The sequence below is a fragment of the Oncorhynchus keta genome, chromosome 20 (genome assembly GCF_023373465.1).
Source record: "Oncorhynchus keta strain PuntledgeMale-10-30-2019 chromosome 20, Oket_V2, whole genome shotgun sequence".
NCBI classification, from domain to species: domain Eukaryota; kingdom Metazoa; phylum Chordata; class Actinopteri; order Salmoniformes; family Salmonidae; genus Oncorhynchus; species Oncorhynchus keta.
Window position 1 is genome coordinate 12783197 of NC_068440.1, and position 23382 is coordinate 12806578.

Sequence of the window (23382 nt, forward strand, 5' to 3'; positions counted from 1 at the left end):
AGGTGTCGTAATTAGTGCTGCAATTGTTGTTATCGTTGGAGCTTTAGTTATCGTTGTAGTATGTGAAGCAGTCGTTGTGGTTGTAAGAGCTACAGTTGTTGTAGTAGGAGCTGAAGTTATTTTCGCAGTAGCTGCTGACGTTGTAGTGGTTGGGGATATATTTGTTGTCGTAGATGCTACAGTTGTTGTTGTAGGGGCTTCTGTTGTGGTTGTCGTAGGCGCTGCATTTGTGGTTGTCGTAGGAGCTACAGTTGTGGTTGTTGTAGTTGTCGTAGTAGGCGCTGAAGTCGTGGTTGTCGTAGCAGCTTCGGTTGTAGTTGTTGTAGTTGGAGCTGCAGTTGTCGTAGGAGCTACAGTTGTGGTTGTCGTAGTAGGTGTTGTAGTTGTCGTGGTAGGCGCTGATGTCGTGGTTGTCGTAGCAGCTTCGGTTGTAGTTGTTGAAGTAGGTGCTGCAGTTGTTGTAGTTGGAGATGCAGTTGTTGTTGTCATAGTAGGTGGTGTAGTTGTGAGGGTCGTTGGAGCTACAGTTGTTGTAGTTTGAGCTGCAGTTGTTGTCATAGTAGGTGTTGTGGTTGTCTTAGTAGGTGTTGTAGTTGTTGTAGTAGGTGCTGCAGTTGTGGTGGTCGTAGGAGCTTCGGTCGTAGTAGGTGCTGCAGTTGTAGTTGTTGAAGTAGGTGCTGCAGTTGTGGTCATAGGAGCTACAGTTGTCGTTGTAGGTGCTGAGGTTGTGGGGGTCGTAGGAGCTACAGTTGTTGCAGTTGGAGCTGCAGTTGTGGTGGTCGTAGGAGGTACAGTTGTGGTTGTCGTAGTAGGTGTTGTGGTTGTCGTAGTAGGTGTTGTGGTTGTCGTAGTAGGTGTTGTGGTTGTCGTAGTCGGTGTTGTGGTTGTCGTAGTAGGTGATGCAGTTGTGGTGGTTGTAGGAGCTACTGTTGTTGTAGTTGGAGCTGCAGTTGTGGTTGTCATAGGAGCTACAGTTATGGTTGTAGGTGCTGTTGTTGTAGTGGTTGTAGTAGGAGTATCAGTTGTTGTTGTCATAGGAGCTGCATTTGTAGTGGTCGCAGTGGGTGCTTCTGTTGTAGTGGTCGTGGGATCTAAAATTGTAATAGGAGCTGCAGTTGTTGTTGTCCTAGGAGCTGCATTTGTAGTTGTTGTAGGAGATGCAGTGGTTGTCGTAGTAGGAGTTGTAGTTGTCGTAGTAGGTGCTGCAGTTGTGGGGGTCATGGGAGCTACAGTTGTAGTTGGAGCTTGAGCTGCAGTTGTTGTAGTTGGAGCTGCAGTTATGGTTGTCGTAGGAGCTACAGTTGTGGTTGTCATAGTAGGTGTTGTGGTTGTCGTAGTAGGTGCTGAAGTCGTGGTTGTTGTAGCAGTTTCAGTTGTAGTTGTCGTAGTAGGTGCTGCAGTTGTAGTTGTTGAAGTAGGTGCTGCAGTTGTGGGGGTCGTAGGAGCTACAGTTGTTGTAGTAGGAGGTACAGTTGTGGTTGTCGTAGTAGGTGTTGTGGTTGCCGTAGTAGTTGTTGTGGTTGCCGTAGTAGGTGTTGTGGTTGTCGTAGTAGGTGTTGTAGTTGTCGTAGTAGGTGCTGCAGTTGTGGTGGTCGTAGCAGCTTCGGTTGTAGTTGTCATAGTAAGTGCTGCAGTTGTGGTGGTCGTAGGAGCTACAGTTGTTGTAGTTGGAGCTGCAGTTGTGGTTGTCGTAGGAGCTACAGTTGTGGTTATCATAGTAGGTGTTGTGGTTGTCGTAGTAGGTGTTGTAGTTGTCGTAGTAGGTGCTGAAGTCGTGGTTGTTGTAGCAGTTTCGGTTGTAGTTGTCGTAGTAGGTGCTGCAGTTGTAGTTGTTGAAGTAGGTGCTGCAGTTGTGGTCGTAGGAGCTACAGTTGTCGTTGTAGGTGCTGCAGTTGTGGGGGTCGTAGGAGCTACAGTTGTTGTAGTCGTAGGAGGTACAGTTGTAGTTGTCGTAGTAGGTAATGTAGGTGTTGTAGTTGTCGTAGTAGGCGCTGAAGTCGTGGTTGTCGTAGCAGCTTCGGTTGTGGTTGTCGTAGTAGGTGCTGCAATTGTGGTGGTCGTAGGAGCTACAGTTGTTGTAGTTGGAGCTGCAGTTGTGGTTGTCGTAGTAGGTGTTGTGGTTGCCGTAGTAGTTGTTGTGGTTGCCGTAGTAGGTGTTGTGGTTGTCGTAGTAGGTGTTGTAGTTGTCGTAGTAGGTGCTGCAGTTGTGGTGGTTGTAGGAGCTACAGTTGTTGTTGGAGCTGCAGTTGTGGTTGTCGTCGTAGGTGTTGTGGTTGTTGTAGTAGGCGCTGAAGTCGTGGTTGTCGTAGCAGCTTCGGTTGTAGTTGTCGTAGTAAGTGCTGCAGTTGTGGTGGTCGTAGGACCTACAGATGTTGTAGTTGGAGCTGCAGTTGTTGTAGTCGTAGGAGGTACAGTTGTGGTCGTCGTAGTAGGTGTTGTGGTTGTCGTAGTAGGTAATGTACGTGTTGTAGTTGTCGTAGTAGGCGCTGCAGTTGTAGTTGTTGAAGTATGTGCTGCAGTTGTGGTCGTAGGAGCTATAGTTGTCGTTGTAGGTGCTGCAGTTGTGGGGGTCGTAGGAGCTACAGTTGTTGTAGTTGGAGCTGCAGTTGTGGTTGTCGTAGGAGGTACAGTTGTGGTTGTCGTAGTAGGTGTTGTGGTTGCCGTAGTAGTTGTTGTGGTTGCCGTAATAGCTGTTGTGGTTGTCGTAGTAGGTGCTGCAGTTGTGGTTGTCGTAGGAGGTACAGTTGTGGTTGTCGTAGTAGGTGCTGTGGATGTCGTAGTATGTGTTGTAGTTGTCGTAGTAGGTGCTGCAGTTATGGTGGTCGTAGGAGCTACAGTTGTTGTAGTTGGAGCTGCAGTTTTGGTTGTCGTAGGAACTACAGTTGTGGTTGTCATAGTAGGTGTTGTGGTTGTCGTAATAGGTGTTGTAGTAGGTCCTGAAGTCGTGGTTGTTGTAGCAGTTTCGGTTGTAGTTGTCGTAGTAGGTGCTGCAGTTGTGGTCGTAGGAGCTACAGTTGTCGTTGTAGGTGCTGCAGTTGTGGGGGTCGTAGGAGCTGCAGTTGTGGTTGTCGTCGTAGGTGTTGTGGTTGTCGTAGTAGGCGCTGCAGTTGTGGTGGTCGTAGGAGCTACAGTTGTTGTAGTTGGAGTTGTGGTTGTCGTAGGAGCTCCAGTTGTGGTTGTCGTAGTAGGTGCTGCAGTTGTGGTGGTCGTAGGAGCTACAGTTGTTGTAGTTGGAGCTGCAGTTGTGGTTGTCGTAGGAGCTCCAGTTGTGGTTGTCATAGTAGGTGTTGTCGTAGTAGGTGTTGTAGTTGTCGTAGTAGGTGCTGAAGTCGTGGTTGTTGTAGCAGTTTCGGTTGTAGTTGTCGTAGTAGGTGCTGCAGTTGTAGTTGTTGAAGTAGGTGCTGCAGTTGTGGTCGTAGGAGCTACAGTTGTGGTTGTCGTAGTAGGTGCTGTGGATGTCGTAGTAGGTGTTGTAGTTGTCGTAGTAGGTCCTGAAGTCGTGGTTGTTGTAGCAGTTTCGGTTGTAGTTGTTGTAGTAGGTGCTGCAGTTGTGGTCGTAGGATCTACAGTTGTCGTTGTAGGTGCTGCAGTTGTGGGGGTCGTAGGAGCTACAGTTGTTGTAGTTGGAGCTGCAGTTGTGGTTGTCGTACTAGGTGTTGTGGTTGCCGTAGTAGTTGTTGTGGTTGCCGTAGTAGGTGTTGTGGTTGTCGTAGTAGGTGTTGTAGTTGTCGTAGTAGGTGCTGCAGGTGTGGTGGTCGTAGGAGCTACAGTTGTTGTAGTTGGAGCTGCAGTTGTGGTTGTCGTCGTAGGTGTTGTGGTTGTCGTAGTAGGCGCTGAAGTCGTGGTTGTCGTAGCAGCTTCGGTTGTGGTTGTCGTAGTAGGTGCTGCAGTTGTGGTGGTCGTAGGAGCTACAGTTGTTGTAGTTGGAGCTGCAGTTGTGGTTGTCGTAGGAGCTCCAGTTGTGGTTGTCGTAGTAGGTGCTGCAGTTGTGGTGGTCGTAGGAGCTACAGTTGTTGTAGTTGGAGCTGCAGTTGTGGTTGTCGTAGGAGCTCCAGTTGTGGTTGTAATAGTAGGTGTTGTGGTTGTCGTAGTAGGTGTTGTAGTTGTCGTAGTAGGTGCTGAAGTCGTGGTTGTTGTAGCAGTTTCGGTTGTAGTTGTCGTAGTAGGTGCTGCAGTTGTAGTTGTTGAAGTAGGTGCTGCAGTTGTGGTCGTAGGAGCTACAGTTGTCGTTGTAGGTGCTGCAGTTGTGGGGGTCGTAGGAGCTACAGTTGTTGTAGTTGGAGCTGCAGTTGTGGTTGTCGTAGTAGGTGTTGTGGTTGCCGTAGTAGTTGTTGTGGTTGCCGTAGTAGGTGTTGTGGTTGTCGTAGTAGGCGCTGAAGTCGTGGTTGTCGTAGCAGCTTCGGTTGTAGTTGTCGTAGTAAGTGCTGCAGTTGTGGTGGTCGTAGGAGCTACAGATGTTGTAGTTGGAGCTGCAGTTGGGGTAGTCGTAGGAGGTACAGTTGTGGTTGTCGTAGTAGGTAATGTAGGTGTTGTAGTTTTCGTAGTAGGCGCTGAAGTCGTGGTTGTCGTAGCAGCTTCTGTTGTGGTTGTCGTAGTAGGTGCTGCAGTTGTGGTGGTCGTAGGAGCTACAGTTGTTGTAGTTGGAGCTGCAGTTGTGGTTGTCATAGTAGGTGTTGTGGTTGTCGTAGTAGGTGTTGTAGTTGTCGTAGTAGGTGCTGAAGTCGTGGTTGTTGTAGCAGGTGTTGTAGTTGTCGTAGTAGGTGCTGAAGTCGTGGTTGTTGTAGCAGTTTCGGTTGTAGTTGTCGTAGTAGGTGCTGCAGTTGTAGTTGTTGAAGTAGGTGCTGCAGTTGTGGGGGTCGTAGGAGCTACAGTTGTGGTTGTCGTAGTAGGTGTTGTGGTTGTCGTAGTAGGTGTTGTAGTTGTTGTAGTAGGTGCTACAGTTGTGGTGGTCGTAGAAGCTACAGTTGTTGTAGTTGGAGCTGCAGTTGTGGTTGTCGTCGTAAGTGTTGTGGTTGTCGTGGTAGGCGCTGAAGTTGTGGTTGTCGTAGTAAGTGCTGCAGTTGTGGTGGTCGTAGGATCTACAGTTGTTGTAGTTGGAGCTGCAGTTGTGGTTGTCGTAGGAGCTACAGGTGTGGTTGTCATAGTAGGTGTTGTGGTTGTCGTAGTAGGTGCTGAAGTCGTGGTTGTTGTAGCAGTTTCGGTTGTAGTTGTCGTAGTAGGTGCTGCAGTTCTAGTTGTTGAAGTAGGTGCTGCAGTTGTGGTCGTAGGAGCTACAGTTGTTGTTGTAGGTGCTGCAGTTGTGGGGGTCGTAGGAGCTACAGTTGTTGTAGTTGGAGCTGCAGTTGTGGTTGTCGTAGGAGGTACAGTTGTGGTTGTCTTAGTAGGTGTTGTGGTTGCCGTAGTAGTTGTTGTGGTTGCCGTAGTAGGTGTTGTGGTTGTCGTAGTAGGCGCTGAAGTCGTGGTTGTCGTAGCAGCTTCGGTTGTAGTTGTAGTAAGTGCTGCAGTTGTGGTGGTCGTAGGAGCTACAGTTGTTGTAGTTGGAGCTGCAGTTGTGGTTGTCGTAGGAGCTACAGGTGTGGTTGTCATAGTAGGTGTTGTGGTTGTCGTAGTAGGTGTTGTAGTTGTCGTAGTAGGTGCTGAAGTCGTGGTTGTTGTAGCAGTTTCAGTTGTAGTTGTCGTAGTAGGTGCTGCAGTTGTAGTTGTTGAAGTAGGTGCTGCAGTTGTGGTCGTAGGAGCTACAGTTGTCGTTGTAGGTGCTGCAGTTGTGGGGGTCGTAGGAGCTACAGTTGTTGTAGTTGGAGCTGTGGTTGTCATAGGAGGTACAGTTGTGGTTGTCGTAGTAGGTGTTGTGGTTGCCGTAGTAGTTGTTGTGGTTGCCGTAGTAGGTGTTGTGGTTGTCGTAGTAGGTGTTGTAGTTGTTGTAGTAGGTGCTGCAGTTGTGGTGGTCGTAGGAGCTACAGTTGTTGTAGTTGGAGCTGCAGTTGTGGTTGTCGTCGTAGGTGTTGTGGTTGTCGTAGCAGCTTCGGTTGTAGTTGTCGTAGTAGGTGTTGTAGTTGTTGTAGTAAGTGCTGCAGTTGTGGTGGTCGTAGGAGCTACAGTTGTCGTAGTAAGTGCCGCAGTTGTGGTTATCGTAGGAGCTTCAGTTGTAGTTGTCGGTGCTGCAGTTGTGGGGGTCATAGGAGCTACAGTTGTTGTAGTTGTGGTTGTCGAAGGAGGTACAGTTGTGGTTGTCGTAGTAGGTGCTGTGGTTATCGTAGTAGGTGTTGCAGTTGTCGTAGTAGGTGCTGCAGTTGTGGTGGTCATAGGAGCTACAGTTGTAGTTGGAGCTTCAGTTGTGGTGGTCGTAGGAGCTATAGTTGTTGTTGTTGAAGTAGGTGCTGCAGTTGTAGTGGTCATAGGCGCTTCAGATGTTGTCGTAGAAGCATCAGTTGTGGGGGTCATAGGAGCTACAATTGTTGTAGTTGGAGCTGCAGTTGTGGTTGTCGGAGCTGCAGTTGCTGTCGTAGAAGGTGCTGTAGTTGTGGTTGTTGCAGTTGGTGCAGCTGGTGTAGTGGTCGTAGGACTTACAGTTGTAGGAAGAGCTGCATTGGTTGTTGTTGAAGCTTCAGTTGTTGTCGAAGTAGCTACAGTTGTTGTAGTAGGAGCTACAGTTATTGTCATAGGAGCTACACTTGTTGTCATAGGAGCTGCAGTTGTCGTAGGAGCTGCAGTCGTCGTAGGAGCTGCAGTCGTCGTAGGAGCTGCAGTCGTCGTAGGAGCTGCAGTCGTCGTCGTAGCTGCAGTCGTCGTCGGAGCTGCAGTCGTCGTAGGAGCTGCAGTTGTCGTAGGAGCTGCAGTTGTTGTAGGAGCTGCAGTTGTCGTAGGAGCTGCAGTTGTCGTAGGAGCTGCAGTTGTCGTAGGAGCTGCAGTTGTCGTAGGAGCTGCAGTTGTCGTAGGAGCTTCAGGTGTCGTAGGAGCTGCAGTTGTCGTAGGAGCTGCAGTTGTGGTCAGAACTCCATGGATATTCCAGCATAAAAACACTGTGGTTTATGAGATTAATGGTTAATATGTTTATTGCGCACAATATCAACATTTCCAAGATTTCCCTTCATCAGCATGGTGCAGTTTTTGACATATTTATTATGTAATATATACAATTATAATTTATAGCTACATATTATTCCCTTGATCGTTAATAATATTACCTATAATGCCTAATTGAGATTACCACACCTGAGTTCTATTTTTGTTGTTGTTGAAAAGAGGGTACATTTTTCATTACAGTAGTGTGGTAATATAATTCAAGTAATAGAGGTTACAGCAGTGTGATAATGTTTAATGCTTACAATTGAGTCATTTTCCTTTTTTATATTTTGGAAACGTATTTAATCGAGGGGAGACATTTGACAGTAAAGTAGCCTTGGCAAAATGTAAAACTGCCTCCATGAAATGTCAAAATAAACATATTTAGAAAAAATCATAAGCATTGTAACATCATATGCATACAACACGTACATCATTGCTCATTATTGTAATTACATTATCCAAATGTATATGGTCTATTTTGTCACCATCTTGCCTTTTTGGTTGTTAATATTTTAATTCAGGATTAATACACGAGTTGGCATGAAGTTAGCAAATAGTAAAAAATGAGTTAGAAACATGAACACAGAATGAAATTCAGTGTACTACATACCCATGGTAAATAAAGTAGCTGTCAGTTTCTGTGTCTTCATTTTGGACTCAGTTGATGCAGTTGTTTTCTGAATAGAAAGGAAAATATACATTTTATTGACAGGTCATAAGCCACTATTCATGTTCAGCGGTGGACACTTTTCAACTTAATCTGTAACTTGTTAAGCACATTTATGCAACTCATTTAGGTGTGCCAGATCAAGAGCTGTGAATAATTATTCATTCAAGACATCGCTGTGAACAAAATTAGCTTGTGAAGAATAATGTAAAAAACAAGGAAACAAAATGTGAAAACTTTGCAAGGCTGTGAATAATTTCACAATGGTCACTATAACCACTATAACATGGATTTATACACTTTAGTGAAATTACACAGTAAAATCCAGATTAGCGTTGCATTTTTCCCCATCAGAAATCAGCCTATTACCGCATCCCACCAATCATGTTACTTCATTGCAGAGGAAAGGGCATTTCAAATTTGCAAACGGTCTGCGAGCGACCAGGAATTCACACATATTCTGTGAAAGTAATCGGTGTAGTTCATCAAAAGATGCATTTTTTTCAAATATAAAACATGAAATAGTCAAATCCACATTAGCGTTACAATTTTTCAAGAGAAATACGCATTTTGCTGCTTAATAAACATAAGTATTTAAACTTGGCTTTCAAAAGTTGACCAATCCATTTTCTACATTCTTAAAAAGATGAGAAAAAATAAGAAACCTGCACACTGCTCTTGCTAATATCACTGCTCTATTAAATTCACATTTAGGCCTCAAGCATGAAACACATTGAACGTATGTGACTGGAGCAATGTCAACATAAGGGTGCAAATTAAAAACACTCACAAAATCCTGGAGTATAAGGAAAACAAGCATATGTTACAAATGTTTATATTTTTTATTTAACCTTCATTTAACTAGGCAAGTCCATTAAGAACAAATTCTTACTTACAATGACAGCCTAGGAACATTGGGTTAACTGCCTTGTTCAGGGGCACAACAACAGATTTTTACCTTGTCAGCTCTGTGATTCGATCTAGCAACCATTCGGTTACTGGCTCAATACTCTAACCACAAGGCTACCTGCCACCCCTATAATATAAAAATGTGCATTTCATAAGTATTCTAATAATTCTAATAAAGTGTGTACATAAAACGTATTAAACAAGACCGTAAAACATCAATGAGGACATCGACCTATCAATAAAGTTGTCATAAATCATTGGGTACTATACAAGAAAAACCGTCAGAGTGATCTGAAGTGGCGGCGTTAACTCATGTTCACATTTACATAACATGCATGGGCATTTCATCATTAAGACCAGGCTGTAACACAATACAATGTGGAATAAGTCAAGAGGTATGAATACTTTCTGAAGGCACTGTAAATCATATAAATTTAAAGTTTTCAAATGGTCTGCCAGCAATGAACTACATATTCCTATACATATTCTGTGACAGTTTAGTAGTTCAGCAAAAGTGTATGGATGTTTACATATAACGTGTACATAATAACCATAATCTTCATTGTTTCAATGTTGTTGCTTTTACATTATCAATTTTGGATTTTAATGTTTTCTTGTAAGACCATTTTACCTTGTTATATTTGTATGTGATATTTAAAAAAAGATTGTGCTGTGTGCAATTTATTAAAAAAATATTGATCAAGTATTTTCCGTTTATATATTCAATTATAGAGTAAAGGTTATTACTTACCTACAGCAAACACTTCAATGGCAGTCACCTATTTATGTAATTTCTCCAAATATCAATTGAGGAAGGTCTTGGTTAATGACAATTAACAATCACAATATCTAGCTTATATCTACTCTAAAATCTAATTTTCCTTCTAGTTCTGCTAACCATTTCAAGCTTACAATTGAACTGTTCCCGTGTATAATGTCATGCCAATGTATTTCTAGTTTGTATTTATATTACTACAGGGCTGGTTTGATGCCACAAATTGTCTCTATCAGGTGACGTAATATTTTGGGAGGCACCAAAGATAATAAGATAAAGGTGACGAAAAAGGGAGGGACAGAGGAATGCAAGTGGGAAGTACTAAGCTTCAAAATGTTTTGTTTTTTTCCCCAGGTACTGACTGGCGTGGTGTGGAAAACTGGTAAGGTGTTCTGACGAAATTTGGGATGGACTAAAAATAATTGAAAAAAGGGGAGGGGGAAAATAATCTGTTTGAGAGTATAATAACAGTTATGTACTGATCTTTTTTTTATTGTAAACTGTTTAGGTCACAAATACATTTTTTAAAATATTTTCTGTAGCCAGAATCTTGCTTAATTGTACTTAATTGACTTAACTTAACTTTGGAGCCATTCATTTAATTAAATCAGTGGCCTGAAGTAAGCAGTCTTTTTCTATTTAACAGTTCTACACTCTCACATGTGCTACAATGACCCCACATGGTGAGCCCAACAATGGAGGAATTCCCGATGGAGCATTTGATGATGGAGCATTTGCCAGATGCTAAAATAATTTCTAAATGATTGCTTACAATGAAGAATGACACCTAAACATTTGTGTGTACCTGCTGAAAAGAAAGAAAGAAATGTATAATAATATAACAAATTAATTTCTGATAAAATATTGTGTGCGAAATACCTTACATTTTTTGGACTTTACAGATGATATATTTGGAGAAATTAATCAAAATCTGTATCTTGTGACTCAATAAAAAAAATACATATTTAAAGACTTGTATCTCTCTATGATAATGAAATGTGTTCAAGTTATTTTTTTAATATTTTCTATTGAACATAGAGTGAACACTAAAGTGGTGGGGTGTCCGCATTGTTTTTGTTTGAATCCCAGATTTCCCCACTAAGGACTCAGGGACTAAGGACTAAAATCTTTAGTAAAGCTTTCAAAAAGTAAATGCATAATAGTATTGACCTATTTATGGGTGCACATTTAACCTCTGTAAGGTTCATGGCAACGATCTGAAGTATGCAGGTTTTCCCTCTCCAGCTGACTGTCAGTATCACTTTATTTAGGGTTAAACCTTGATGCACAGTTTTCCTGTCTTCCTCAGGGAGTTCCTCTCAACCAAGGGGAATATTCTGCATGCCAATGTTGCATTAGTTGATCTGAAGCAAAGGTGGGTAATACATAACACCTTGATGAGTGTTCCAGTGTCATTCATAACAACTATTAGAACACATTTATTCAACATCATTCATTTGATAAATATTTGATTTATTTCATCAAAGTACACATCCCTCTGACATACTAATCACGCAACAATCTGTGAGCACCAGGTAGGCCTCAGAGCAGTACCCAGGTAGCAGATTAGGGGTTATGTGACTTGCTCAAGGCCACAAGAGCAGAAGGGTTGGATCCAGACCTGTCTGTAAATAATATATTTCAAATACTCTAACTGACTGTGGTCGGTGATTTAGCTTGCCTGGCACAATGGAACCATTGTAGTAGTCCCAAAAGAGAAAACCCCATCTTTCTGGCACTCACTCCAGACAGGCTCAATAGTATTTGAACCCAGGTCAGAGCAATTGATGGCATTGTAACATGTTGAGTAACTTTTCCTGATGTCTGAAAACATGTATTAGATCATATCAATCAATCACATTTGCTGTAAAAAAGGGCTTTATAAATTAGTGTTCGTCAGGAATTGCTTGACTGATACCGACCTAAACCCCATCGAGACAGAAGATTATGCCTTGGCTTTAGCTCAGCAAAGACAAATACAGCCTTGTGGTGCACAGGACTAACCCAGTCAGTAACACCAGCAACAATACTGTTCACTCAGACCAGACTATTTCAACGAAAACAATTTAACTTCATAATACCTTAATAACTTTCTGTAATGACAAAATCACGATACTCAGAATCATGATACTTTTAACATTCACAAAGTGTTAACCAAACAACTTATTTAGCATTTTTGGTGAGGAGCTTCATTCTAACCAGCAACATGTGAGTATCACTTGTGAACATGGAGATTTGGAGTGTGATGCCTGACTCAACATGCCCTAGGACGTCATCGAAATTAAGAATTTGTTCTTAACTGACTTGCCTAGATAAATATTATTTTTTAAATGTCTAAATGTTACTATCTCATGCCGCCTTGACTACTAAGGACTGTTATAATACAGGATATACTGGATTTTTCCTAAAATTTAACCAGCCAGGCGCATTTATTACCTTTTATTTTTACTTTTGTACTATCAAAATTGGTCTGATTCCTTTATACCTCTGAAGTGAATTATTTCCATAGAACTCCATCCTGCTTATATAACGGCTACTTACCACATTAAACTAAACTAACTACTGGTAGAACTGTATTAATCTTAAAGAAAATGTACTGTCATCTTGCAGAGAGCACGATCCCCAGTCAAAAAGTGCCTCAAGTGTCAGTGTTTTGACCCGTGATTTTTTTGGGGCACACATCCCAACTGTCACGTCTACAACCATTCCCCCTCTCCGGCGCTCGACGGCGCCAGTATTCATTATTGTGCACACCTGCCACCTTCTTGATTACCTCAGCGTTATCTGTCACTCCCTTTCGTTCTTTCCCCAGGTGTTTTTGATTCTGTTACTGTGTTTTGTGGCTTTACGCTACTTGTGTTTATTTATAACTCCCTATACTTGCTTTCCGATTCATAGCGTCCACATTACACCAACTCACGATTTGTTTTGAACCAATCATAAAAATGTATATTTATCAGATGTGAATTGTACAACTTACACTTAACACAATTTAGATATTGATTTACTGTGATTTAATGTTTTCTAATGATGTATTGTGTTAGGTGTTGCCGTCCACCAATAACTACACCGTTCTGTGACTTGCCACACCCTAAACAATCATTGATGATTAAACACTGGTTTGGCTTGTCATTAGATTACATATGATAAAATGGAATGTTCTTTCAAGTGTTGTATCACTCCCTGACGTCTTCCTGTCGTCTCCCATGACGTTGAAAGGTGTTTGAGTTTCTTATAGAACAGATTCTATTGAACATACCTTTACATCCATAACAAGGAACATCCTCCTTGTTTTATGTTTGAATGCTATGACATGGAAGATGGTGTTAGTGCTTAGTTTATGAAAACAGATCTAATCCAGTGTTGCCAACTTAGCCACTTTGTTGCTATATTTAGTGAGTATTCAGACCCCTCCAGCAACACATTTTCAAAAAAGCAACTAGCAAAAAATCTAGTGATTTACATTTTAAAAAAACAATTAACCTGAATTAGGGCCAGACTAGTTACCATAATTTTCTCACATTACCATTGACAGTTTTTTCTATTGTCTCTTTTTGGTCCATTTAGATTGTTAATGTAGATTGTATTACAACAAATGGTTAAATGTTATGGTTAAAAATGTTCATGTTTTACTGTGACTTGTTTTGGGCTCCTAAATGGACCATAAGGTTAAAAAAACAAACCAAATTAAGAAAACAAAAAAAATCAAGTAAAAAACATTAACTCCGCCAGAGGGTCACTTTTGCCAGTCCCAAGGCCGGATAAAGGAGGAGGGTTGGAAATAACAAGACAGTGGTATCATCCCAGATTAGGAACAATACACTATTTCAAAGGAGGAGGAAATCGCATTATCACAGAAGTGACAGCCGTTGAAAACAGTGGGAGGCTGACATGGTTTTTTGAGGGGGGATGGTTTGTCCTCTGGGTTTCGCCTGCCATATCAGTTCTGTTATACTCACAGACATTATTTTAACAGTTTTAGAAACTTTAGAGTGTTTTCTATCAAACTCTACCAATTATATGCATATCCTAGCTTAGTTTACCTTAGGCACGCTTTTCATCCGCACGTGAAAATACTGCCCCCTACCCAAGAGAGATGAACAAATATCATTGTGTAATATGAAATTTCACATTCAACTAAATCTGAGATGTCCTAGTCTCAGATATCCCGGACCTTGGAGCATCGTAAGCTATTGCGTGGTTATCCATCCACATCGTTCCCGGCAACTGGCGTTTCTTCTCCTCTACGAGTCTGGATTTGCCTCCCTCCCTGATGATTTATAGAATGCAAACACATTCTTGACCATTCTGATTGGTCCCAGATATCAATGGGTTGGGCCAGAGCCAGCCTAAATGATGTTATCAATTTTGATCCTCTGATTGGTTAGATTTGTTAAAGACCATTCAATCACTGATAAATTTGTTTTGTACAATGCCACTAATTTTGAAGTCACACAAACGACTTCTAGGATAGCAGGTTGTGACTGAATGTAGAATGTATGATGCAATCAATAGAGCAGCAGAAATTAATTTGGCGTGAGTCTTCAGCCAATGTAAGCTAGGTAATGGCAGAAGGTCTGGGGAGGATGTCGGCTGCTCTCTGACAATCCGAAATGGGTAAAGAAATATTATAGTGGAGGATCCTCTTCAGACAGAACTCTCAACAAATCAAGAGTTTGGGTAGGCAGGGTTCAAAATTCAGGCAGGAATTCTGCTCATGTTTAGCGAGGGCAAGAAGCGGCTCAGGCAGCGACCTTACCGGTGATGTGCTTCCCATTTCTGACTTGTCCTCTTTTGTCCCAACTGATGCAGGAACATCGACACACGTGTTAAACTGTAGTGTTGGTACATTGCCGGAAGCAACCAGTCTGTATAGGGAGTCTAGAGATGACACAGTCCAGAGCCGAAGTTCCCCTAGCCCTGTATGTGTCAATGGGTTTTGGTGTTGATCAATTAATAGTCCTGCATCATCTTTTTTCCATCTTTTCAATGGGCTTTCATTGGGAATCCAGATTTCTACGGGACCTTCTTGCAGTTCCTATCACTTCCACTGGATGTCAAGAGTCTTTAGAAATTGGTTGAGGTGTTTCCTTTGTGTTATGAAGAAGTACGGTCATCTTGAACGAGGACCACTTGAAGTGTACTGTTAGAGGCGTGTGACCAGAAAGCTAGCTAGAGTTTGTTTTCCTCCTGTATTGAACTCAGATCATCCCGTCTTCAATTTTATCGATTAAAAAATACCTAAAGTTGTATTACAAAAGTCGTTTTTAATGTTTTGGCAAAGTTTACAGATATTTTGTAGTCACGTTGGAACCAGTGTTTTTCTGGATCAAACGCGCCAAATAAATGGACATTTTTGATATTGACGGAATTAATCGAACAAAAGGACCATTTGTGATGTTCATGGGACATATTGGAGTGCCAACAAAAAAGCTCATCAAAGGTAAGGCATGAATTATATTTTTATTTCTGCGTTTTGTGTCACGCCTGCAGGGTTGAAATATGCTTATCTCTCTTTGTTTACGGGGTGCTATTTTCAGATAATATCATTGTTTGCTTTCGCCTGAAAAGCCTTTTTGAAATCTGACATGTTGGCTGGATTCACAACAAGTGAAGCTTTAATTTGCTATCTTGCATGTGTGATTTAATGAAAGTTTGATTTTCATAGTAATTTATTTGAATTTGGCGCTCTGCATTTTCCCTGGCTTTTGGCCAGGTGGAACGCATATAGATTTGTAAGTCCCATAATATCCTAAATGACTTAAATGTAAATGTAAAGGTTAACCTCTCACAACCTACACTTCAAACATAGTCTGGCAATATGACAAAGGGAAAAGGCACAAAAAGGGGCGCTAAACAAGATAATTTGAATGAGACAACAAACCAATTTCAACATCACCGACCCACGAGGAGTTAGCTGAAGATGCTAGCTCCCAAGAGTTCCCTACAGAACCTACTCAAAGCGACTGACTGGCTGCTATAAACTCACTAAGCAAGAAGGTGGACACAAGGTTGGCTGATCTCAAAGAGTATTGGGATATTGCCTGAAACTGTGAAGGCAACTATGGGCAGGGTGCATGAGGTTGAGCAGACGACAGTCGTTCACGAGGCCAGGCTACAGGACATAGAGAAACAGTGCACGTTCAAAAATGACAACAAAACCCTGAAAGCCCGATTTGGAAATGCTCGTGTCGCATTCAAGATGCCAGAACATCCAAATATTTGGTATCCAGGAGGACACTGAGAAATGGAAACCCACTGAATTTGTCTCTGAGCTGATACCGGCATTGCTGGGGAGTGAACACTTCAAAATGGCCATCCTGATCGATCGCGCACACAGATCACAGGCAACGAAGCTGGCCACGGGCGCCACCAATGCCATTCATTGCACGGCTGCAATATACCCAGACCAGGGATCTCATCCTCAAGCTGACTAGTCAAAAGTTCCCCCTTAACTACAACAGAGCCAGGGTGTCTTTCTACCCAGATCTTACTTTGGAGGTGAGGAACCAGCGGAAAGAGTATGATGAGTTACTCAAGAAATGCAGGGCTGCCAACATCTGATATGGATTCCTCTTCCCAGCCCGGTTTAAGGTGACCAGTCGAGTGATTAACACGTACGTTTGACAACCCAAATGAGTCTGATCTGTTCTTGTCAAGCAAGCTCCCAGGCTGAGGATACAGAACGGCTGTGTCAACCGGGCTAAATGGCTAAATACAGGCCAGGAATGTGTTTGAATGTCTTTTCGATCAGAAGATCAGAAATTGGGACTTATATGATGGGTGAGATGTTAGGTTAAACAATGCTATATAAGCCATATCAGAGTTATGAGTTAGTTCAAGCTGTATGTCTAGACACACTATAAGGTTTGTGTGGTAGTCAAGGAGTGCTTCGTTTGGGGAAGTCACTAAGTAATGGGACGGGAGGGGGGATGGGGTCTGTGTTTTATGTTCACATTTAATACATGTGGCATGACAAGCTCCCACACTGCGGGACATTGTTCTTTTGGGTTTTGTATGACAGCAACAATTTGCTCTAAAATAAGAAATTACACACAGTGACCGAGCACAGAGTAGACCTGGTGGAATAAAGAGAGTCAGCTGGAACTGTAATGGCATCTCATGAAACAAGATAATGTTTTTTCTCATCTTGAATCACTGGGCACTGACATAGTGCTTCTTCAAGAAACTCATATAAACGCTAGGCTCAGGTCAAGCTACAAGTCGGTTGGATCGGTCAGATATACCAGTCTAATTTTGATGCAAAAGCGAGAGGGGTAGCAACATTTCTTTTGTTTACTCATACTCGATTTAAGATCCTAATGGTAGGTATATTATTGTGGCCGGTACACTGAATTGGAAACCAATAACCTTGGTCAATTTATATGGACCCAACTTCGATGATCTATTATTTTTTCAAATGGTATTAAGGCCATACAAGTGTTATTGTTGGAGGTGACTTTAACTGTACGTTAGATCCTCTTTTAGATAATCAGCTATCAAGGTCACTTCAACAATAAAATGCTAGTGTCTGTCTAAATACATTGATGACAAACCTTAACATTGTCAATATTTGGAGACTGACGCACCCAATAGATAGAATAATCCCTTTCTTTTTGTCAGTTCATAAATCATATTCAAGTTTTTTTTTAATTGTTGGACTACAAACTAATTTCAGCAGCTGTGTCGGGTACCTATCACCCTATTCTAATTATGGACCACTCTCCTCTCCATGGTGCTGAAACTCGACAATGTGCTACAGGTCGGTGACCGTGGCACTGAGATGCATACCTGTTGAAAGATGAGACTATTTGTCAGTATTTGAAGGAGCAAATTTCCTTTTTCCTCTGAGTTTAGGACATGGGGGATGTTGACGACTCCACCCTTTGGGAATCTCTAAAGGCTGTGATTAGAGGTTACATTATTTCTTATACATCAGAGAGGAAGTAATGCGCCAATACTAGGATGAGAGAAATAAAAAAGAGTTAGGGGATTATAAGAACGTTTTTCAGACGAATTCCTCGAATGCAGTCCTTGAGAAGATCACAAAGTTGAAATATGAATAAAATACCATCCTTTCAAAACGGATGGGCTCTTTACTTGCTAGAATGCAACAACGTTGTTTTGAACTGGGTGACAAACCACATAAATTATTAGCAAGACAGCTCAGTCATGTACAGGCATTTAGAGCTTTTCACAAAATAAAAAGACACAAAGGGTAAAATAGTAACAGATCCGCAGAATATTAACCGCAGAATATTAATAAATTCTTTGCGTAATTTTAATCAGAGCTATATCAATCAAAATGTGATGCTACTGATCCACAAACTATGGAACGCTTTCTCACTGAATGTGAACTTCCTAAACTAGACAGGGGGAAGCTGCTGCACTCGATGCTGGGATAACTTTAGAGGAAATTAACACAGTGATAACACAATTTCCAAACAGCAAGGCCCCTGGGCCCGATGGATATGTAATAGAATTCTATAAGAAGTATTATGCCAGTCTAGCTCCACTTGTTTACATTTACATTTAAGTCATTTAGCAGACGCTCTTATCCAGAGCGACTTACAAATTGGTGCATTCACCTTATGACATCCAGTAGAACAGTCACTTTACAATAGTGCATCTAAATCTTAAAGGGGGTGTGTGAGAAGGATTACTTATCCTATCCTAGGTATTCCTTAAAGAGGTGGGGTTTCAGGTGTCTCCGGAAGGTGGTGATTGACTCCGCTGTCCTGGCGTCGTGAGGGAGTTTGTTCCACCATTGGGGGCCAGAGCAGCGAACAGTTTTGACTGGGCTGAGCGGGAACTGTACTTCCTCAGTGGTAGGGAGGCGAGCAGGCCAGAGGTGGATGAACGCAGTGCCCTTGTTTGGGTGTAGGGCCTGATCAGAGCCTGGAGGTACTGAGGTGCCGTTCCCCTCACAGCTCCGTAGGCAAGCACCATGGTCTTGTAGCGGATGCGAGCTTCAACTGGAAGCCAGTGGAGAGAGCGGAGGAGCGGGGTGACGTGAGAGAACTTGGGAAGGTTGAACACCAGACGGGCTGCGGCATTCTGGATGAGTTGTAGAGGTTTAATGGCACAGGCAGGGAGCCCAGCCAACAGCGAGTTGCAGTAATCCAGACGGAGATGACAAGTGCCTGGATTAGGACCTGCGCCGCTTCCTGTGTGAGGCAGGGTCGTACTCTGCGGATGTTGTAGGTTTTTTCAGAAGGGGGTGCAACTCTCGCTCTCTTGAAGACGGAAGGGACGTAGCCAGCGGTCAGGGATGAGTTGATGAGCGAGGTGAGGTAAGGGAGAAGGTCTCCGGAAATGGTCTGGAGAAGAGAGGAGGGGATAGGGTCAAGCGGGCAGGTTGTTGGGCGGCCGGCCGTCACAAGACGCGAGATTTCATCTGGAGAGAGAGGGAGAAAGAGGTCAGAGCACAGGGTAGGGCAGTTGAGCAGAACCAGCGGTGCCGTTTGACTTAGCAAACGAGGATCGGATGTCGTCGACCTTCTTTTCAAAATGGTTGACGAAGTCATCTGCAGAGAGGGAGGAGGGGGGGAGGATTCAGGAGGGAGGAGAAGGTGGCAAAGAGCTTCCCTAGGGTTAGAGGCAGATGCTTGGAATTTAGAGTGGTAGAAAATGGCTTTAGCAGCAGAGACAGAGGAGGAAAATGTAGAGAGGAGGGAGTGAAAGGATGCCAGGTCCGCAGGGAGGCGAGTTTTCCTCCATTTCCGTCGGCTGCCCGGAGCCCTGTTCTGTGAGCTCGCAATGAGTCGTCGAGCCACGGGGCGGGAGGAGGACCGAGCCGGCCTGGAGGATAGGGGACATAGAGAGTCAAAGGATGCAGAAAGGGAGGAGAGGGGGTTGAGGAGGCAGAATCAGGAGATAGGTTGGAGAAGGTTTGAGCAGGTTTGAGCAGAGGGAAGAGATGATAGGATGGAAGAGGAGAGAGTAGCGGGGGAGAGAGAGCGAAGGTTGGGACGGCGCGATACCATCCAGTAGGGGCAGTGTGGGAGGTGTTGGATGAAAGCGAGAGGGAAAAGGATACAAGGTAGTGGTCGACTTGGAGGGGAGTTGCAATGAGGTTAGTGGAAGAACAGCATCTAGTAAAGATGAGGTCGAGTGTTGCGAATGTTTAAACATTCCAAAGACAATGCCAAACTCCCGCAAACACTGTATGAGGCTACAATGGCACTGATTTTGAAAAAAGATAGATTCCATGGAGATGTCATCTTATCACCACACTCTTTTGGAGAGATTGGAAACTCAAATTGGTCTACACGGACAAGTTCTGGCCCGGTTTAGATCTTATCTGTTGGAAAGATATCAGTTTGTCTCTCGGGATGGTTTGTCCTCAAATCAACTGTAAATTTCGGTGTTCCTCAAGGCTCTGTTTTAGGACCACTATTGTTTTCACTATATATTTTACCTCTTGGTGATGTCATTCGGAAACATAATGTTAACCTGGAAGCCTGTGTTTCAGACATAAGGATGTGGATGGCGGCAAATGTTCTACTTTTAAACTCGGACAAAACAGAAATTAAATGCTTGTTCTAGGTTCCAAGAAACAGAGGGCCAAAAAAGCGAATTGATGCCAATATCACGGACTGTGGATATGCAATACCTACCCCATTTAGAACAGTGATGGACAAGTTGACAAGCCTTGGCATTGTAGTGACAAGAGAACTTGATCAGCTATTGAAAGTGAAATGGGACATGCAAATTTATCAGCTTAAATAAAATATATTGATTTTTGGAAAACTCTGCCTGTCTCCTTGGTTGGTCGTATAAACGTTATTAAAGTGGTTATCCTACCCAGGTTTCTTTACCTCTTCCAATGTCTACCCAATTCCATACCACAAAGCTATTTTAAGAAACTGGATTCAATAGTAACTCAATTTTTATGGGATAACCTGGCAGCCAGAATTTCAAGGAAGCATTTATGCAAGTACAAGATAGATGGGGGCTATGGCCTTCCTCACTTTAAACTGTATTATTGGGCTGTTAATTTTAACATTGTGTCTTCCTGTTGCTGGTTTTTGATTGAGCAGGCCCTACAACACTCTACAGTTGTTGTAGTTGTAGCTATAGTTGTCGTAGGAGCTTCAGTTGTGGTCGTTGTAGTAGGAGCTGCAGTTGTGTAAACTGCAGTTGTGGTCAGAACTCCAAGGATAATCCACCATAAAAACACTGTGGTTTATGAGATGAATGGTTAATTTGTTTATTGTGCACAATATCATTATTTCCAAGATTACCCTTCATCAACATGGTGCAGGTTTTTACATCTTTATTATATACAATAAACAATTATAATTTCTAGCTACATAAATTAAATACTGAAATGATTCCAATGATTGATAATAATATTACCTATAATACCTTATTGAGATTACCACACCTGAGTTGCATTTTTTTACAGTAGTGTGGTAATATAATGCAACTAATAGATGTTACAGCAGTGTGATAATGTAATTTTCTGTAGTCACTTTTCAATGGTTCATTAGAGAGAGAGCGTCATTGAAAGTGAAAAAAGGCAATTGCAAAGTTCTTTATTATTAAATATGTCATTTAAGTATAACTCTGACTGGTGTGTAGTTTGTAACTCTCCTCATTTGGTAAAGCAGAAAAATGCCACGACACTTGTTAAGCAAATATATGCACTTGAACTCATTTTGTTGTGCCAGATCAAGAGGTGTGAATAACTATGATGCAAGACATCTCATTGAATAAAGGTTTTCAAGGGTGTGAATAATTTCACAATAGCCACTATAAGTGCTGTGAACATGGATTTATTCACCGTAGTGAAATTACAGAGTAAAATCCAGTAGCATTGCATTTTTTCCATGAGAAATCAGCCTATTACTGCATCACGTCAATCATGTTACTTCATAAAAGAGGAAAAGTCACTTCAAATTTTCAAATGGTCTGCCAGCGCCCAGCAATTAATTCTGAATTCTATACATATTCTGTGAAAGTAATTGGTGTAGTTCATCGAAGTGGATGTTTTTTCAAATATAAAATATAATACATAAAATATATTATATTCCACATTAGCGTTGCAATTTTTCAAGAGAAATCAGCATTTTACTGCTTAAAAAACATAAGTAATCTTGGCCATCAAAAGTTTACCAATCCAATTTCTATATTCTTCAAAAGATGAGAAAAAATTAGAAACCTGCACACTGCTCTTGCTAATATCACTGCTCTGTATTAAGCTTTACATATCGGCCTCAAGGCCTTGATCAGAACTTTTTTTATTTGCTCCACCCACATCCGTTCAATGCATTGAATGGGATTGAAGTTGAAGGAAAACAAGCATGTTAGCAAAAATAACAATGCGCATTTCATAAGTGTTCTAATAATTCTAATAAAGTGTGTACATAAAATGTATTAAACAAGACTGTGAAACCACAATGAGGACATCGACCTATCAATAAAGTTGTCATAAATCATTGGGTACTGAACAAGAAAAACCGCATGGGCATTTCATATGTGGAGGGTGAAAATCCCAAAACATTCTCTTTTGCTCAGAGTATCATTTATATCAACTCCCTGGTCTGATATCTTGACTTTCTCTATGCCTCAAAATTTAAATGTAGAAATGTCATGTTTTTGGTTATTAAAATGTACTGTGACTGGATAATCCCTGTTGTTTCTCCTGATTTAACTTTTATGTTCACTAATTCTCTGTTTGAGAATGTTGTAAAATCTCTATTTTATCCATTTTGAATTCAGGCTGTAACACAACAAAATGTGGAATGAGTCAAGAGGTATGAATACCTTCTGAAGGCACTGTAAATCATGTAACTGTTACTTCAAAAAAGAGGAAGTCATTTAAAGTTTTCAAATGGTCTGCCAGCAACTCACTCTGAATCCTATCCACATTCTGTGACAGAATAGTAGGTGTACTTCATCAAAAGTGTAATGGTGATCACATATAACACATACATAATAACCAGAAGTTTCAATGTTTTTGCCTTACATTATCAATTTGGGATTTTTATCCTTTCTTTTAAGACCATTTTACCTTGATATATTTGTATGTATTTCTATGTTTTGTACAGTGTGCAATTTAATTTAAAAAATGTTATCAAACCTTTCCATTTATATATTCCATTATAGAGTAAAGATTATTACTTACCTAAAGCAAACACTTCAATGCCAGCCACCTATTTCTGTAATTTCTCCAAATATCAATTGAGGAAGGTCTTGTTTGGTCAAAGATAATCACAATATCTAGCTTATATCTACTCTAAAATCGCATTATCTTTCTATTTCTGTTAACCATTTCAAGCTTTTTTTAAATGTATTTTTAATTTCACCTTTATTTAACCAAGTAGGCCGATTAAGAACAAGTTCTCATTTACAACTGCGACCTGGTCAAGATAAAGCAAAGCAGTGCGACAAAAACAACAACAGAGTTACACACGGGACAAACAAACTTACAATCAATAACACAATACAAACAACACAATCAATAACACAACACAAACTTACAATCAGTCATAGAAAAATCTATGTACAGTGTGTAAATGTGGTAAGATTAGGTAGGTAAGGCAATAAATAGGCCATAGAGGCGAAATAACGACAATGTAGCATTAACACTGGAGTGATAGAGGTGCAGATGATGATGTGCAAGTAGAGATAATGGGTGCAAAAGAGCAAAACAAAAAAGCAGCAACAACAACAACGACAAAAATATATAGATATATAAATAACAATATGGGGTTGAGGTAGCTTACAATTGTTGATACAGTAGGCACACTGTCATGAAAATGTATTTCTAGTTTATATTACTATAGGGCTGGTTTGATGCCACAAATTGTCTGTCTTTCAGGTGACATAATATTTTGGGAGGCACCAAAGATAATAAGATAAAGGTGACGAAAAAGGGAGGGACAGAGGAATGCATGTCAGAGTTACTTAGCTTAAACAAATATATATCCCCAGGTACTGACGTGGTATGGAAAACTGG

General features: G+C 41.6%; 1 protein-coding gene across 1 annotated transcript; it reads right to left on the reverse strand.

Annotated features, from left to right (window-relative positions):
- Window positions 1-577: 577 nt before the first annotated feature.
- Window positions 578-9786, reverse strand: LOC127909817 (mucin-5AC-like). Its single transcript, XM_052471850.1, has 5 exons — window positions 5365-9786; window positions 4939-5230; window positions 4373-4469; window positions 2364-2555; window positions 578-677 (listed from the first exon to the last, which is right to left on the reverse strand). Exons 1-5 carry the CDS (start codon window positions 6679-6681, stop codon window positions 578-580), a joined length of 1998 nt encoding a protein of 665 aa, XP_052327810.1. The 5' UTR covers window positions 6682-9786.
- Between the last annotated feature and the right edge of the window lie 13596 nt (window positions 9787-23382).

What these genes read in the sequence shown, in the direction of transcription:
- LOC127909817 (XM_052471850.1), bottom strand. Translation starts at nt 6,681, where the DNA reads ATGACAACAAGTGTAGCTCCTATGACAATAACTGTAGCTCCTACTACA. An exon ending in CTACTAAGACAACCACAACT is followed by an intron (nt 5,231 to 5,364) that starts GTACCTCCTACG and finishes TTCAACAACTAG; the next exon opens with AACTGCAGCACCTACTACGA. An exon ending in TCCAACTACAACATCTGTAG is followed by an intron (nt 678 to 2,363) that starts GTCCTACGACCA and finishes CCACAACTGCAG; the next exon opens with CACCTACTTCAACAACTACA.